This window comes from Echeneis naucrates, chromosome 18 (genome assembly GCF_900963305.1).
Source record: "Echeneis naucrates chromosome 18, fEcheNa1.1, whole genome shotgun sequence".
Classification (NCBI taxonomy): domain Eukaryota; kingdom Metazoa; phylum Chordata; class Actinopteri; order Carangiformes; family Echeneidae; genus Echeneis; species Echeneis naucrates.
This window is the reverse complement of record NC_042528.1, coordinates 5,984,979-6,000,107: the sequence shown is the minus strand read 5'-3', so window position 1 is coordinate 6,000,107 and position 15,129 is coordinate 5,984,979. Positions and strand designations below refer to the sequence as shown.

General features: G+C 40.1%; 2 protein-coding genes across 2 annotated transcripts in view; one reads left to right on the top strand and one right to left on the bottom strand.

Annotated features, from left to right (window-relative positions):
* Positions 1 to 2,183: 2,183 nt before the first annotated feature.
* On the bottom strand, positions 2,184 to 4,111 carry dctn6 (dynactin subunit 6). Its single transcript, XM_029526669.1, has 7 exons — positions 4,071 to 4,111; positions 3,753 to 3,817; positions 3,545 to 3,650; positions 3,354 to 3,442; positions 2,980 to 3,027; positions 2,382 to 2,524; positions 2,184 to 2,282 (listed from the first exon to the last, which is right to left on the bottom strand). The coding sequence occupies exons 1-7, from the start codon at positions 4,106 to 4,108 to the stop codon at positions 2,184 to 2,186; spliced, it is 588 nt and encodes a 195-aa protein (XP_029382529.1). The 5' UTR covers positions 4,109 to 4,111.
* Positions 4,112 to 5,168: 1,057 nt separating this feature from the next.
* The window catches only part of LOC115058941 (zeta-sarcoglycan-like), a 32,997-nt gene continuing 23,036 nt past the window's right edge, over positions 5,169 to 15,129 (top strand). The window contains exons 1-2 of the mRNA XM_029526507.1: positions 5,169 to 5,466; positions 12,860 to 13,054. Coding sequence (XP_029382367.1) covers positions 5,428 to 5,466; positions 12,860 to 13,054 — 234 coding nt within the window. The 5' untranslated portion in view covers positions 5,169 to 5,427. The remainder of the gene's footprint in view (positions 5,467 to 12,859; positions 13,055 to 15,129) is intronic.

Genomic DNA, 15,129 nt, shown 5'->3' with positions numbered 1-15,129 from the left:
TGGCAATTCATCTGACAGAGAGATTTCAGTTTGCACAGAGTACTCAACAAACCGACGATACAATGTGTCTGTCCACAGAGCTGCGCTGCTGGCTTGGCTAAAAAAGCCTGACGTCCAGTTGTTCTAGGTCCCTGTTGTGATGAAATTAATTATTTCTGTGGGATTGCAGTGGAAATCACTGTGGCCTATAGGTCACATTTGATTTTTCAAAGGTGGAGTGGACCTGGCTGCAAAGGTCAGCTGTCAGAAAGCCTTTATCCTCCAAAACCAACCAGTGGCCTGTTTGAACATGACTGACTGCAGTGGTCTACACCAAGACCTGAACTGTGTGTGCTGATGAAGAGCAGAGACCATAACAATGAGTAAGAAGTGGTGTTATTTCTGATTTTATGGCGGTAAAATGTCATGGTATCATGGTTGAGCACAAATGTGAGTTTTACCATCATTTCCACAGGAACTTCCTCCGTATCCAGGTGCACTTCGAACTAAAATCTCACGCTTTTTTTCTCTCTTCATAATAAGATTTTATTGACTTTTCACAGAACACTGCATATTGTAGCGGAGGCCAAATATTGACTAGAGATAATACCAAGAACAGAAAAGCAAATACCACGGTGAGTGCAAAAGTCTGCTTTAACAAATGAGTGGAAGCTGGGTAATTCAGTTTCCCAACAGTACAGTAAGGGAGAGGTATAAATAACTGCTTCCAAATATAGATCAACATTTGAACTTCCTCTCAAATTCCTGCCATCATTTGCTATCATCATAGCCATTTTGCCTCTGTAAAAACCCTCTGCAGATTAAAAGGCCACACTTGCCCCCCATGAGGTCCTTGTCACTCTGCACATCCGTGCAACTGTGCCCAGCAACTGTCTTCCTTGTCATGTTAAAGTAAACTGACGCTTTGGCAACACCCCAAAATAAAAATGATGGTAGTGGAAAAAAACAGGAGACGTGAGAACAGAAAGGAGCCTAGACGTGGCCCCGGCTGCACTCCACTGCTGAAATAATTAGCCCCTGGTTGATGCGAGCTTCTCGTGGGACTCCACCATGATATGTTCAAATGAGTATTGGCAGTGTGCGACACCAGCTGTGGGCCTCCTACAGGGAGCTGCTGTACTCTGCAGCACCCTTCCCATCCAGCATGACACTTTTAAGTCTGAAGAGCAGCGGCAGTGGCCTTGAGCGTGTTTTACAGCCAGAAGTCTTCACCAGAAACAATCGAAAAATGTCACAACTGAACTTTTTTTTGTCAGGTGTTTCAGGGAGTTTATGTGCTTCTTACTCTCTGCCAACCACACATCCATACACAACCAACTCACTGAGTCAGTGGCACAGATGGGAACACAACCCAAGGGGCTTAGACATGAGGGGGGGGGCATTATTTAGACCCATCCTGCAGTACAATTGTTTCAACCACGCCCATGTCAATTAAGTTAAGCCAAGCCCTTTGTGGAATTCCCATTTTACCTCGGGCACCAATTTGGCAACCCCTGGTGGGAAGGCACAGAACTGGCAACTCACTGAATCCAAGATGGGGACTACCACACCCAGAGATAGCTATCTCTGCTGCTCAGCAATTGCACTTTTTAAATTGCAAATCACCAAGGCATCTCTTGTTAGCTGAAACAATTTCTAAATAGGAAACTCAATTTCATGACTATTTTTAGCATAACATTAGACAATAAAGGTATTTTTAGTTATATTATTAATAAATAATATTCAAATTGGTCATTTGACACCACTTAGTGAAACAATGCCCTCAGAGCACTCTGTACAGTTGCTCAATAGGCCCTCCTTGTGGTCAAAAAATATAGAAACTTATATCTGAGTACAAGTTTAAATTGTCTTTATTTATCTTTATTGCCATATTTACTGGACTGCCTACAAATATAGATGGATGAAATTGAGTGATTGATTGCACTTGAAATGAATAATTTCAGGAACCAAATATATATCATAAATAGTCATATTTCTCAATTTATCTGAAAGCAAAAGTGCAAAACCAGTCAGTTAAACTGAAATATGATGAACCATCTCACATGAAGAAAGAAATGAAGAGTGAGGTGGTCATATTTTTAAAGCTAGACGTATCTGGCACTAGAGAACAACACTACAATATGATACAAGTGAGAGTGGGGGGAGATTAAGTGTTTCTGTGTGTGGAGGTTCATCCCACCACGTCAGTTTCTCACAGGCGTGCTGCTGGCCTTAGTCGTCTTCTTCAGGTGGTGGTAGTTGGGCAGAATCTTCATGAGGAAGTCAAGCTGCAGAGTCTGAGGCTGGAACATAAAAATCCATCCTTGGTTACAAAAATTTGCACACAAACCTGCAAAACCATCTGACATGCAGGCAAAAACAAACGTGAGTAGAGAACTGACCTGCGGCTTCTCACTCTGCACACGCCTGATGCAGTTTGAACCGTAAACAACTGTGTTTTCTGGCACGACCTCACATGTGTTGACCTGGCAGCATGCGCCGACGATGCAGCCACTGGTCAGGATCACATTTCTCCCAAGATCAGCTGTGTCGTAATATTAAAAAAAGTGTAAAAAGAATCGGTGCACGAATATGGAAAAAGATTTGGTGCATTTGAAGACATACACCGAGATGAAAAAAAAAAAACAAAAACTGATGATTTGTTCGCAGACTATTCCTTTTATTTCTCTGGGCAATTTAGTTTATGACATTTAATATTTGCAAATAAATGAGGAGGAGTGCATATACTGTTTTTAATATCACCTTTGCATAAACTGAATATAAATTTTCAATTGCCAGATTAAATGAAACAATATTTGCTCCGACTGCCAATAAAAACAATAGCACCCCATTATTTTAAGAAAAAACTCAAATGATTTCCCTGAATTATACTTATACAAAAATATGATGGTAGATAGTAGATGATAGATTTCACTCATGTTAAAAAGCATGTATGAATAGATGAATATAAAAAAAGGAATCCTGTGGTACAGTACTTACCCTTGGATTCAATCACATTATTGTCTCCAATTTTCAAAGCTTGAGAGACTGTGGCAGAATCATTAAGGATTAAAGTATATAAATAGGCCATTCTAAATAACTAGCCATCACTGAAGAATATAACCTGATTTTTCAGATAAATACTTATACAGATATTAGAGTTGGTTACCACAATCTGACCTTTATACGTACTATTTGATGGTTTGTCAGTGTCAAAAAATCGTGTATGGATGGAACGTTGTAGAGTTGTCAGTGACCTCTGGTGGATAAACTATGTCATGACAACATTTTCTAGATAGATAGAATAAATAGTGTTATTTATGTAAAACTGATGCGCTATAAGCAGGCTTTGTTCTTTAAAATGTAAAGGATACCACATCCAACTTCAAAAACATTATTTGTCCCAATAATCATGGTCTTTGGTTCAACTCCCTCTGCGTCTGGCAGGATGTTCTCAGGATAACTGTGAACAAAACAGATAAAATAAAACAAAATGAAGCTATAACACACACACACACACACACACACACACACACACACACACACACACACACACACTACTTGCCTGTTAATAATAAGAGCTTGTTCTTCTATTAGATTGCCCTCTCCAATGACAATCGGCCCTGCCTCTGCTATGATCCTGGCTTTGGGGTGAACAACAGTTCTAGCACCTGTAAAAATGTAGAAATAAAGGTTTGCGATGAAGGGCACGCAGCAGCTTGAAATCTAACATGTAGGAAAATCCTTTTCAAAGATGAAATCAAAGTTCTCACCAATGGTCACATCCCCTCTGATTTCGCTCTCGACACACACAACAGCCCCAGCTGCAATTTTAGCACTGCAAGGGCAAATGGTGAATGTAATAAGATGGTCAACCCGTTACAGTTATGTAAACACAAAATGCAAATATGAGATGCAGGACAAGCAACTGACGATGTCGTTACGAGGCTAAATACATTATCTCTTTGGCTCAACTGTGATTTTGCAGGATAGTTAAAAGATGACATTACAAGTACTATCACCTCAGTGTCGTTTCAAAACGCCCTGTTCATTTAAAAAGATCAAATGCCATTGTGTGTGCCATTTTGTACCTTTTCTGTGCCATTATTTGCTTGGAGGCGTCTGCCATCCTTGTGATGTGCAATTGATTTATCGAAGATGGATTGCTAACCCTAGTTCAGGATTGGAGCTCTGGTTTGATTGTATTTGCCTGAAAATGTCAACCTAAACCTGTACTGCCCTCTTCTGGTAAACAGCTGTTTAAAAAAAAACAAGTTATATTAGTTATATTTTCTAATGTATACAAAATTAAACATTTGAAACAATCTTCATACTTTTTAGTGTTTTTTGTAGTTTTAGCTGATATTATAATATTAAGACAGATGTCTGATTGTAATATCACATTAGGACCTGCAGGGTGCAACAACTACCAATGAATGAGAGCAGATTCAGTTCAAGAATAATCCAGCTAGATTAACAGTAAATAAACCAAGAAACATGATGGTACATTGATGTTGTGCTGGGTTAGGGTTAGATTAGAACTGATTTTCTTAGATAGATTTTTCTACTTATTTGGTTGTGCCCCCGTAGAGAAGATGAAGAGCTGAGTTGCTGCTGTATTTTTATTTATTTATTTGTTTACATTTTTTTCTGGATGCTGTACTGAAACAGCTGGTTGTATGATTCTGGTCTGAAACCTAAAACTGAACATTCACAAAGAATACAAAGAAAAGTAGGAATGAGGGGCTTTAATCGTTTGTTGGAAAGTCCAAGTCCTAAAGTCACACTGGACACAAATCTATCCCGATGAAGCTGACAACTGTGAAAAATACAAATTACGAATCAGAGAAACACGATGATTAGCTCAATCTCAATGCTGACATAATTTAAAAAAAGGAACTGGGTAAAAGGTTGAAATAAATTTGTTGTTTTTTATACTGAGCTTTGAATTGCACCATTCATGCAGGTAAAGCGCAATAAAGACGACAAATGCAAATAATAAAAAAAAGATGATTGCATATGACAAATAAAACATTATTATTTTATAATAATAGACTATAAGTGAACGAATTAATGAAACTTTTATTTAAGGACTCTTATTTTTATAAGGTCTAGCGGAAGTGGAGTCAGTGATTGTGTCTGACTTGACCTCGCTGAGTTTTGAAGGAGACTCGTCTGAGCGGAGTGAGTGTAGGAGAGCACCTGAGCCCGCCTCACCTCATCACACTGTGTGAACACCGGAGGACCTGAAACTGTAGATAAAACAACCAAAAAAAAAAAAACAAAAAAAAAAACCAAACAAAAAGACATCAATGTCTTCAAACTGAGGTAATATAAGCATGTTTGCTCCTGACTGGGAGTGAAGAAGTAGAGCCGAGACTTCACACGGCGGCAAAATCTTCCGGCGTCTGAGCTCCTTTGAACTTTGTGTGAATATGTAACGACGACATGGAGCCGTCGGCTACTCTGGACATAGAGACGCTGAAGGTAAGTTTATAACCTGTCTTTAAAAAAAGAAGAGAGAAAGAAAATATATTGAAATGGAAACAGTCGTGTTCGTGAGAAAGAGTTCTGACACGTTCAGCTTCAGAAAGTTGAGTTTTTAATCTCCGTCGGCAGTCAGCCGTTCATCCAGTCTGGATGCTAAATTGTTGTTGCTTTTTTTTTTTTTTTTGTATTTTATTGCGGCTGAAAATTAAGTTTCTCTGCAACAGGTGCTTCATTTGTTCCATTTAAAATCCCCCCTCATTAGAGATAAAGAGCAAAGTGTCCACTCAGACGCTCAGTCTTGCAGTGGTTGCAGTTCTTTTCAGGCAGGATTGAAGAATGTGATGATTAATAGCCGCTGACCGGAGCCCAAACGCCTCAGGAGGCCTCTCTGGAGTTCCCTATCTCCCTCCTGCTCTATATAACTCATCTCCTATACAATCTATCTCTCCAGGAAAAACAATAATGTGACATGCTATGAATATTCTGCCTGCATGGTTTCTCATTATCATTGCAGTCTAGCAGGAGAGGCAGTAACCTCTGGGTACAGTATGTGCATCTTGTCTCTGTGCTGCAGTGCAAAAAAGGAAAAAAAAAAAAAAATACACAGCTCGGTGTCAGAAACTCATACAGCAGAGCTTCTGTTTGGCAGGGCGCTCAAGTCCATGCATGGGTCGGCTACACACACACACACACACACGCAGCTCTGGGCTTAGTGGTTGGGTCAAGCAGCATCAGTCAAAAAAATCACTCACTGCTCAAACTGGCTCTGAGCTGATCCAGCATATTCTGCTCTGACAAACTTGCAGACCTATCACTTTCGGCTAATTTCCTATTTAATGTGACTTATTTGCTTTTGTTGTAATGGTGGGAAGGTGCCGTAGAAGTGTTAGAATCAGCTGTTTCCCCTATTTAAGCCTGCAGCTTTGTTTAGGATGCTTGTGACAGTGTTTTTCCTGATGATGCTGTGCTCAGACTGGCACTTCCCCTGTGCGTTCGACTGATGAATGCAAATGACGCCTATGGGGTGCTGTCCAAAATGGCCCTGTTGGCTCTCTAAGGATTTGTTAGGGATTAGCAAGGAAAGCTAGTGCACTGTGGAGAAGTGTCTGTCTGTTTACATCAGCAGTTTGTCACCCCCCTCCCCTCTTTCCAGAACCATTATCAACACTGAGGAAGGAACTGACAGTGCTGCAAACATCTGAGACTCATCAAAAAAAAACTGATCTTGACATTAATAAATGATGCAAAGGTCAGGGATGTGGAATGCCAGTGAGGTTTTTTGGTGTACTTTTGTGTTGTGAAAGTACAAATATGCTTCATGAAAGTGTTCACAAAAGCAGCACAGCGTGTAAAGGCAAAATTCTTTCTGAAAGCTCCCTTCAAATAGCCTTATGATGTTCAGGCTTTGTTGGCTGTGTGCTCTGATTGAACAGCTTTGACCTTTCATTGTACCGGACATATTGAAGATCTTTGATCTCTGCCAGTCTCATACTTGTAGTGGAGTTACCTTGTTACCTTAAGATAAAGGAAGTGCTCTGCCATCTGTCTATAAAGAACAGGCAGCCACAACTACAAAAGATGAAGACATTGACAAGCTCCACCAATATTGTTACTGCACTGGAGGAGCCACAAAAATCGGATTTCACATCTAAGTGGAGTGACTTATTGACTGTAGCAGCCTCACCCACATGGTTGATTGTCACTTCAACAAAATGTGAAATGGTTACATCAATGCACTGAATTGCACATTTGAGAAATACAATTGGCTGTCCAAGTTATAGTCACAGGTTCAGGCATCTTTTTTTCTTTGATTGGACTTTCCATAAAATCACGCAAAAAAAGGAAAACTAAAATAGGGGACAGCATGGTGGCATAGTGCTTAGTGCTGCTGCCCTGCAATAAGAAGGTCACATGTCAGGTTCCCAGGCCTGGGGCCTTTCTGTGCGGAGTTTGCATGTTCCCATCGTGCTTGCATGGGTTTCCTCCAGGTACTCCGGTTTTCTACCCATCGTACAGATATGCGTGTTTTAGTTTAATTGGTGACTCGAAATTGTCTGTAGGTCTGAGAGCGATGGTTGTTGGTCTTTTTCTGTCTCTCTGTGTGTTGGCCCTTTGATGGACTGGCGACCTGTCCACAGTGTACCCTGCCCTCGCCCACTGGCTCCAGCACCCCCTGCAACCTAGAAACGGACAAGTGGTAGAAAATGAAAGAATTAATGAATGAGTAAATAGGCGCTTGAATGCGGCTTGTCAGATTTGTACCATGACTGTCCTTTATTTTCACCTGCTGCTGCCGCCTCAGCACTTATGTTGTGTTCATACATGAATGGAAGAGTACAAGCTTCAGTCATTAGTGAATCTCAAATGTTTTCTTACTTCCAGCTGAGGCAGCCCTGTGAGGCTCCCTTTGGCAGTGCTGAGTGAGAGAGCTTGTGCTGATTTGATGATTAACATTATCGAGCATTAATAATGTCTCATTTTCTTTCATTAGGAGCTGTTCAGCTTCATTTTGCTGCTTCTGCAACATGTCACAGTTTGATCAAACCAGCACTCAGAATATCACCCTCTATGCTAATTGGTGAAGATGAGGAATGCTGGCTGTGGGTCGGCACGGCTGGGTAATTGCCGACTTTTGCTGGATCCAGCTGTAGCATTTGTAGTCAAAGCTCTAAGGGCCCCCCACCCATGTCCCCCAAAGCACAAAATGACAGATAACCTCAAAGCCACTGATGGAGTACCTACAAAGTGCATAGAGAAATATGGCCATGCAACAAATTCACAAGGACCTTTCCATGCTAGAGCGTGAGAGAGAGTAGTTTTTATAGCCTATCAAACCTTAGAGAGGCAAGTTGATGTGTAGGTGTTTTGATTCTATTAATGGGAACTACATGTAATCATGACTGTAGGTTGTAAACCAGCCCTAGCATTGAGTAGATATCAGACCAATCTGTTCATGTTCATCTGTTGGCACAAGAAAGAGGGTGAGGCATGACTCAACGGCCTCACTTTCAGCCCTCATGATTCGACATTTTTAGCTTCATCATCAGGTTGAGTCTTTTTTAGTTTTCAAAGAGGATGGTTAGTGTGCCTGAAAACAGTAACTGCTCGAACTGTAATTGCTTATGAACCCTTATGAGGTGATATGAAGCAAACATCTTCATCAGTAACATCAGTAAATTCTGGAGAAAGCAAGCAAGATAGATACTAAAGTATCTTATCAGCCCCCAGAAAGTTGCATCGCATCCATAAACTTTGAGTCGTCCCTGCAGTTACCTTTAACTGGACACCGCTTTAATTTGTAATTATTACCTCATCTGTTTCCATAATTTCAAAGTGCAAAATAATTAATTATGCACTTGTACAATATAGAGTGTATTTACCTTAATTGTGAACACAAAACTCTACTAGTACGTGTGTAGCTTTATAATTCTTTTTGCATATTAGGAGGTAACTGTCAGGCCTCGTACGGCTGACATAAAGTGATAAATGGGACTCAACGTACTGTGACACGCCTGCACGCTTTGCTTTGTAATCAATGTTTTGTTTCTTAAAAGTCAAAGTAGTTTCTCAACAACGCTGCGGTTGGACATCTTGATCAGGCCCGTCCAGCGTGTTTGCGAGAATCCGCTGTGACCAGCATGCTGAAATGACAGATTGACAAAACGGCAGTTGCTTTGCACTCTTCCATTTGCTCCGTGAATAACCAAGCTTTAGGAAGCATGACTCGACTAGGGTAATATATGCATTAAAACTCCTGCAAAGAAATCGCAGGATCCACTAGTGTTTGGAGCAGTGGGTTGCCATAGAAATTACAAGTGCTGAAGTTTCCCCTAGCAACAGTGGATTGAAAATAGACCCAATCGGTGCAGCAGTACCTGTAGGCTAGTAGATTGGTTTTAAACAGTCTTTTGAATGGTTTTATGAGTTTTTACTGCCTCCCAGATTCCAGTTAGGTGTAAGGATCTTTGGTCCTTTCTGCTTCATTTACACTTTACAACAAAGAATCTTGGCCCATTGGGGGGAAATTGCACTTGTGAAGGAGTCCTCTGTGACACTGCATTGAGTTTGTATTCAGCCTCTGTGTAAGCACCTCTCATAATGCTCTTGTCCCTCAGCTGTGTCGACGCTTAAATTGGAATCACTGACATTTCTAGGCCACTGCTATGGGTCGTTTGTATTTGCTGCAAAGTTGCATCATCCATTTGTGAAACATCTGCCACCGTTCGCAGATGTGACCTAAACTGTTTGCTCAAGCACACGGTCACTTAAAGAGTGGATGAAGTTATGATGAAGCTGTGGAGACACTTGTCTGCTTATTCAGCCTCTTACTCTCAAAAAAAAAAAAAAAAAAAATCCACTTTACTGCCACATATGACAGAAAATCATAACAGGAGAAACTGGAATAAGATATTATGTGTTTTCCCAGAAGAATGACTACTGTGTTGCCAGTTATTCTTGTTGATTGATTTAACAATGACAGCATAATGTTTTATATCTTTTAAGTAGTGCTGTAAGGGTTGGTCATGAAATTGATAAATCAAGCAAAATAAGATTAATCTGCTATTCCTGTGCTTAATAACAATGATTTTATAATTTTTTTTATACAAAAATATAAAACAGAGCCTGGTTTCATCTTGTCACAAGTCACATTTGATTATGTCTTGGCATGGACAATATAAAATGTTTTACTTTTCTGAGTGATTAATGGATTACTCGAGAAAATACTCAGCAGATTAATAATAATGAAAACATTAGCCACAAAGCAAAACCTTATGTACTTGATAAGTTTTTGAAAATGCTGGTTTTTCCATGAATTCCTGGAATGCTTGAAGGCCACATGCCTATTTCTGGTAACAACCTTTTGCCAGTTGATATACCACACACTGCCTGATGCACACAGTTATACAATTTTAACAAAATTGTGTCTAGTGTCTGTGGTTTCACTGAAATCTCTCAGCTGCAGGCTTTTGACAGATTGATTCTTTGCAACAAAACCACCGCAGGCTGCACTTCTGTCCCGGCTCCTAATTAAACCATTGTCAACTAATTTAGTTTCTCCTGAGCTAAAGAGTCTTTGCTTTCTCTGCCACACATAATGAGAGCTTGTCATAACAACATACAATCTAATGATACCTGCCATCAGTGTCTTATACTCATAACTTGGCGAGTGTGAATAAAGCATATGAGGCATTGATTCTTGAGTTATGCATGCGTTGTGCTCCTGTGATGTCTCTGGGGAAAACTGGGCTTAGGTGTTTCTATTATGGATGTTTTTTATGTAATTAAAACCTGATGAAATTTGCAGTTGTTTGTGTGAAAGCTTTTTAAAAAAGACCCACATCTGACCCTGTAATAATGCAGATGTCTCATAGCACATTTTAATTTAATGATAACCATGAAACATTTAGCACCTAATTGAAAGCATCTTTGTTGTTTGATGGGGAAGAAACCACTTGTCCCACATCTGGGGTAATTCTTTAGTGTGCAATCAGACTGAGATAGGAAAACTAGTTTGTGATGTGGTCCACTGGCAACAACAAAATTTTTTTAACCATTTTGAATGCTTTAGAAGATGATTTAGTTTTAAAACTTTCAAAAATAATTTTTCTATCTTTCCGTTTCCAAAAATTTTACCTTTTTTGCTAACCATTTGTTGGCATGTTTGCAATATTTTATTGGCTGGCAGGTTGGGAATTACTGCTGTCCATATTTTGACCAAATAAAGCATACTGGTGGTGTTGGACATTTTATCTTGCTCTGTATGAGCAGATGCTTTACTTTATTCATTATCTGTGCAAGAGCGATGGCAGGCTGCCTCAATATGAATTCATCCCAACAACAGCTGAGCATAACAGTGTCGAGCTCAGCCGGCCCGGGAACCTCTGATGAGGAGTTTCACACTGTCAGTTCATGGTCACGATCAGCTGGAGAACAGCAACCGCTCGCCTTCGAATGGACGGCTGCACTTGACAGACATCCTCCTCTCTGATCTCAGATCAGAGCTTGCATGTAGCAGCTTTTCAGTGGCTGGCAGGCGTTAAGTTTCCCAGCCAGAGTGGAGAACATTTTATGACATCTCATAATTTACCGCCTTCCTCTTTACATGACTCAACTACATTGGAAGGAAAGCATCCTATTTTTCATATTGTGAAATGTCATGTCAAGGTTGTCCTTTTCTGAAGGCTAGACTGACTCCAGTGACAATCAGTTTCACATTATCAGGTGGACATTACTCCAGAAAACGTTACTCTCTTGCCTTTATGTGGCATGGGAACTATTTCCTGTACAATACTGATGGGTAGTAACATTACAAAGATCTTATGGAGATGAGAGCATTGAACAGGTAGACCTGCATGAAGCAGTCATTCATGGTCACTCTTTTTTTTTATACGCATCAGTCCAGCTGAAGAAATTTCAAAATATAATTTGGATTCAAAAAACAAAACTGACATTTTTAAGGCCATACACCGTCATAAATACAAGCAAATGCAGTTTAAAAGCTTGTCTATGTTTAGGCTTCTTGTTCCCTCAATTCACTGTGATCCGAATAAATCTTGACTAGCGATTCCTTTTTCCTACTCTAGAGACTTTGAATTTTTTTTTTTATAAAATGAGGTCACCCAAATGACCTTGTATTCAATGCACAAAGTTTGACTTACCCTACTACTGGTTCACCTTTCCTAGTGTAAGGAAACTAACCAACAATGGAAATGTAACTTCTTAAAACAAACTTACTACTAAATGAAATATCCTTCTTATGCTATTTAATCAGCAATAGTGGCATCGCCAGTTATATTTCTTAGTGGGCATAAAACTGCCTGTCCAGTTGTAGGCTACCTTTAATTTTCACACAGACAAATGTGGAGTGAGCGACACGCTGATGTCTGATGTATGTTTTTAGTGCTGTAGTTTTGACACCGCCATAAAATCCTGATTAGCTCCTACCAAGAGCCCTCAAAACAACACCCAGCTAAGAATTAGGCTAAAATATACTATAGGGAATATCTCGGGTATACTTGCAGTAAAAGTTGGCATTAAACAACAGTGTCTGCATTTAGCTGAATGAACAAACAAAATCATAAAAAAGAAAAATGTTTGCACAGTGTGTAATGGATTCCGGCTGCTGGGACCACTGATTATCAAACGTGTGTGTTTCCGGCTGTACCCACTTTACAGCCACAGCCTGCTTGCACCTTTTTATGCTGTATATAGTAGCATCGCTTTTTGGAAATTGCACAATAACACAACTATGCTTCAGTTCAGTCATTTTTAGTGGTGTTTGCGAAGTAATAACCATTTACAATATGTGATTGTTTATGTGGAATGAATATATCCTTGGCAGCTAGCTAACACAAAGGCTTGTGTGTGTATGTTTGTTTGTTTTTTCCAGATCACCCAGGAGCAATTTATCCTTGCATCCCAGTCCCTTCACCTCCAGCGACCAGGCTGTGATGCTGTCTATCCAGTGGGTCTGTACGGCTGGAGGAAAAGATTCCTCTATTTCTTCCTGCTGCTGCTCCTGGTCACCATGATAGTTAACCTGGCCCTCACTGTCTGGATCATAAAAGTCATGAATTTCTCTGTTGTGAGTACCTTGCATTCAAGAAATATTGAAGGCCCATCACTTTTATGTTGTAGTCTGCAAATATTTTAGTTTGTTCTTTCTTTGAAAAACTTTATTCATGCAGACCCATTTAAAATGCATTGCAGGCACCATGTTTTGTACTGTCTCATCTGGATTTGACAAAGAATTAGAAAAGACTTGGCAGTGGGACCAGCTGACACAGAATGTGTTAATCTCGATCGAAAACCAAGCAGACAGATGCAGCTAGCTCCCGTGACATTTTCAGGGACAATGCACACAATTTACCATTTTTGTCAACAAAGTCCAAGTGGCAGCATCTTCCCTTAGTGACAAATGCGTCCCCTGACTATTGCTATCATTCCTCTACTCCTTTGCCTCCCATCAGTCTGTGTCATGAGCAAAAGACCTTATCAGTGCTGTTGGTGTCGCTCCAGAAAATGTACTCTGCTGATCCCCATCTCTCAGGACTTGGGAAGCTCAGTAAGAAAACACAAACTGAGCTATACCCGGTTTTACAGGGATTATATTCCGCTTTTAGCAACTCCGGTTTGTCCTCTTTTCTGATTTTTAAGGTTGCATCAGAAGGCTCTTGAGACAGCTCGCCATCTTACTCCCACCTCAAGCAATTTTTAACTCTAACTCATGGACATGCTTACAATTGTGAATGAAGCAATAATGTTAGGGATGGTATACAGTAGTTGACCAGCTATCACAAACAATCTGGCAAGCAGCCTCACCATCAGTATCCGCTGTAGGTGCTGGTGTATTTCCACCCATCAGGGGACATCAAACACAAGACCTGTAAATGGCTACAGTCCAAAAGTAGTGTTTTGTTAGTTTTTTTTTCTCCCCCCAAACCTTTGGAGGTCATAAAGTCAAAACACCACCTCTGACACTTTATGTGGAAGGCAGCAAAACTCTACAAGACCAATTGACATAAAGCTCACCAGTGAAAAGGCCAATTCACATCATTCTCAAAGCAAACTCCACAGCGTATCTGTCTGGACAACAGAAACTGGGTGTTTTTTTTTTTTTTTTTTTTTTGCCCTTTTCTCAGAAATGTCAAAAACCAAACCTGCCGTGTGCCCCCTTTTTTTTTTTTTTTTTTTTTTTCACATTTGCCTTTGTCTGTTAATTTCTTACAAATTCTTGTCATTTAACCTGAGGGGTTTATCTATTCCTTCAGTGTTTCATGACTGGGTGTTATGACACCCTCCTGTTTGCCCTGCCTCCTGCCTACTCATCTATGCATGAATTCTCCCTGCAAGTTGCACACTGAACCACCCTCCTCCTCTTCTCTGACTTTGTCCCCTTCCATCTGTCCCTCGTCGTGGTTCTCCACCATCTATATCGGCACACTCTCTGCTGCACTCTGACTTTGTAATTCACCATCTCCATCCATTTGGGCTGAGAGCACTGTGGACTTTTTAAACACATCACCGGACCCGTCACAAATCTGCCCTCAAACTTCTCTTTGCTCATCTTGCTGTGGCAAAGCATAACCTTATCCAATCTCTACAGAATTATCTACCACCAAAATTAGGTCCTGAATAAATATGTCTGAAAATGATTTCATAGTGCTGAAGAATCATGTCTCATTTTACTTAGTCTTTCTGATTTACATTCCCTTAACATGGTGTATTTTTCTTAATAGGGATCAAATTTGGTGGAAAATGAGAGAGGGGCAACGTGATCTGATAGAAAGAACTGAAAGAAACCGTTGAGTTGTGATATCATTTAGGTTTACAACTCATTACAGTCATAACTAACCCTTTTGCTGACTGTGCTTTTACGTTTTACATTTCACGGTTTAGGTTTTATTTTATCGATTTATTTTTTTTTTTACCCTTCTGTCCATTCATGTTTCTGCTGGGAGAAAATTAAGAAACAAACTCTTGAAACTTGCCTGACTTTGAATCTATAACCATGAACATCTGATCTGTAGTGTTTCAGTGCAATTAAGAGGAAATCTGCGGCAAAACATATTAACAGTAAAATTTTAATGAAAGTCACGACAGAATTAAAGCACACTGTTTTGGATCTGACACTTTGTAGGGCCTGTTTACTGATCTTGC

What these genes read in the sequence shown, in the direction of transcription:
- dctn6 (XM_029526669.1), bottom strand. Translation starts at nt 4,108, where the DNA reads ATGGCAGACGCCTCCAAGCAAATAATGGCACAGAAAAG. An exon ending in CAGAGGGGATGTGACCATTG is followed by an intron (nt 3,651 to 3,752) that starts GTGAGAACTTTG and finishes ACATTTTTACAG; the next exon opens with GTGCTAGAACTGTTGTTCAC. An exon ending in TGTTTTTGAAGTTGGATGTG is followed by an intron (nt 3,028 to 3,353) that starts GTATCCTTTACA and finishes ATTCTGCCACAG; the next exon opens with TCTCTCAAGCTTTGAAAATT.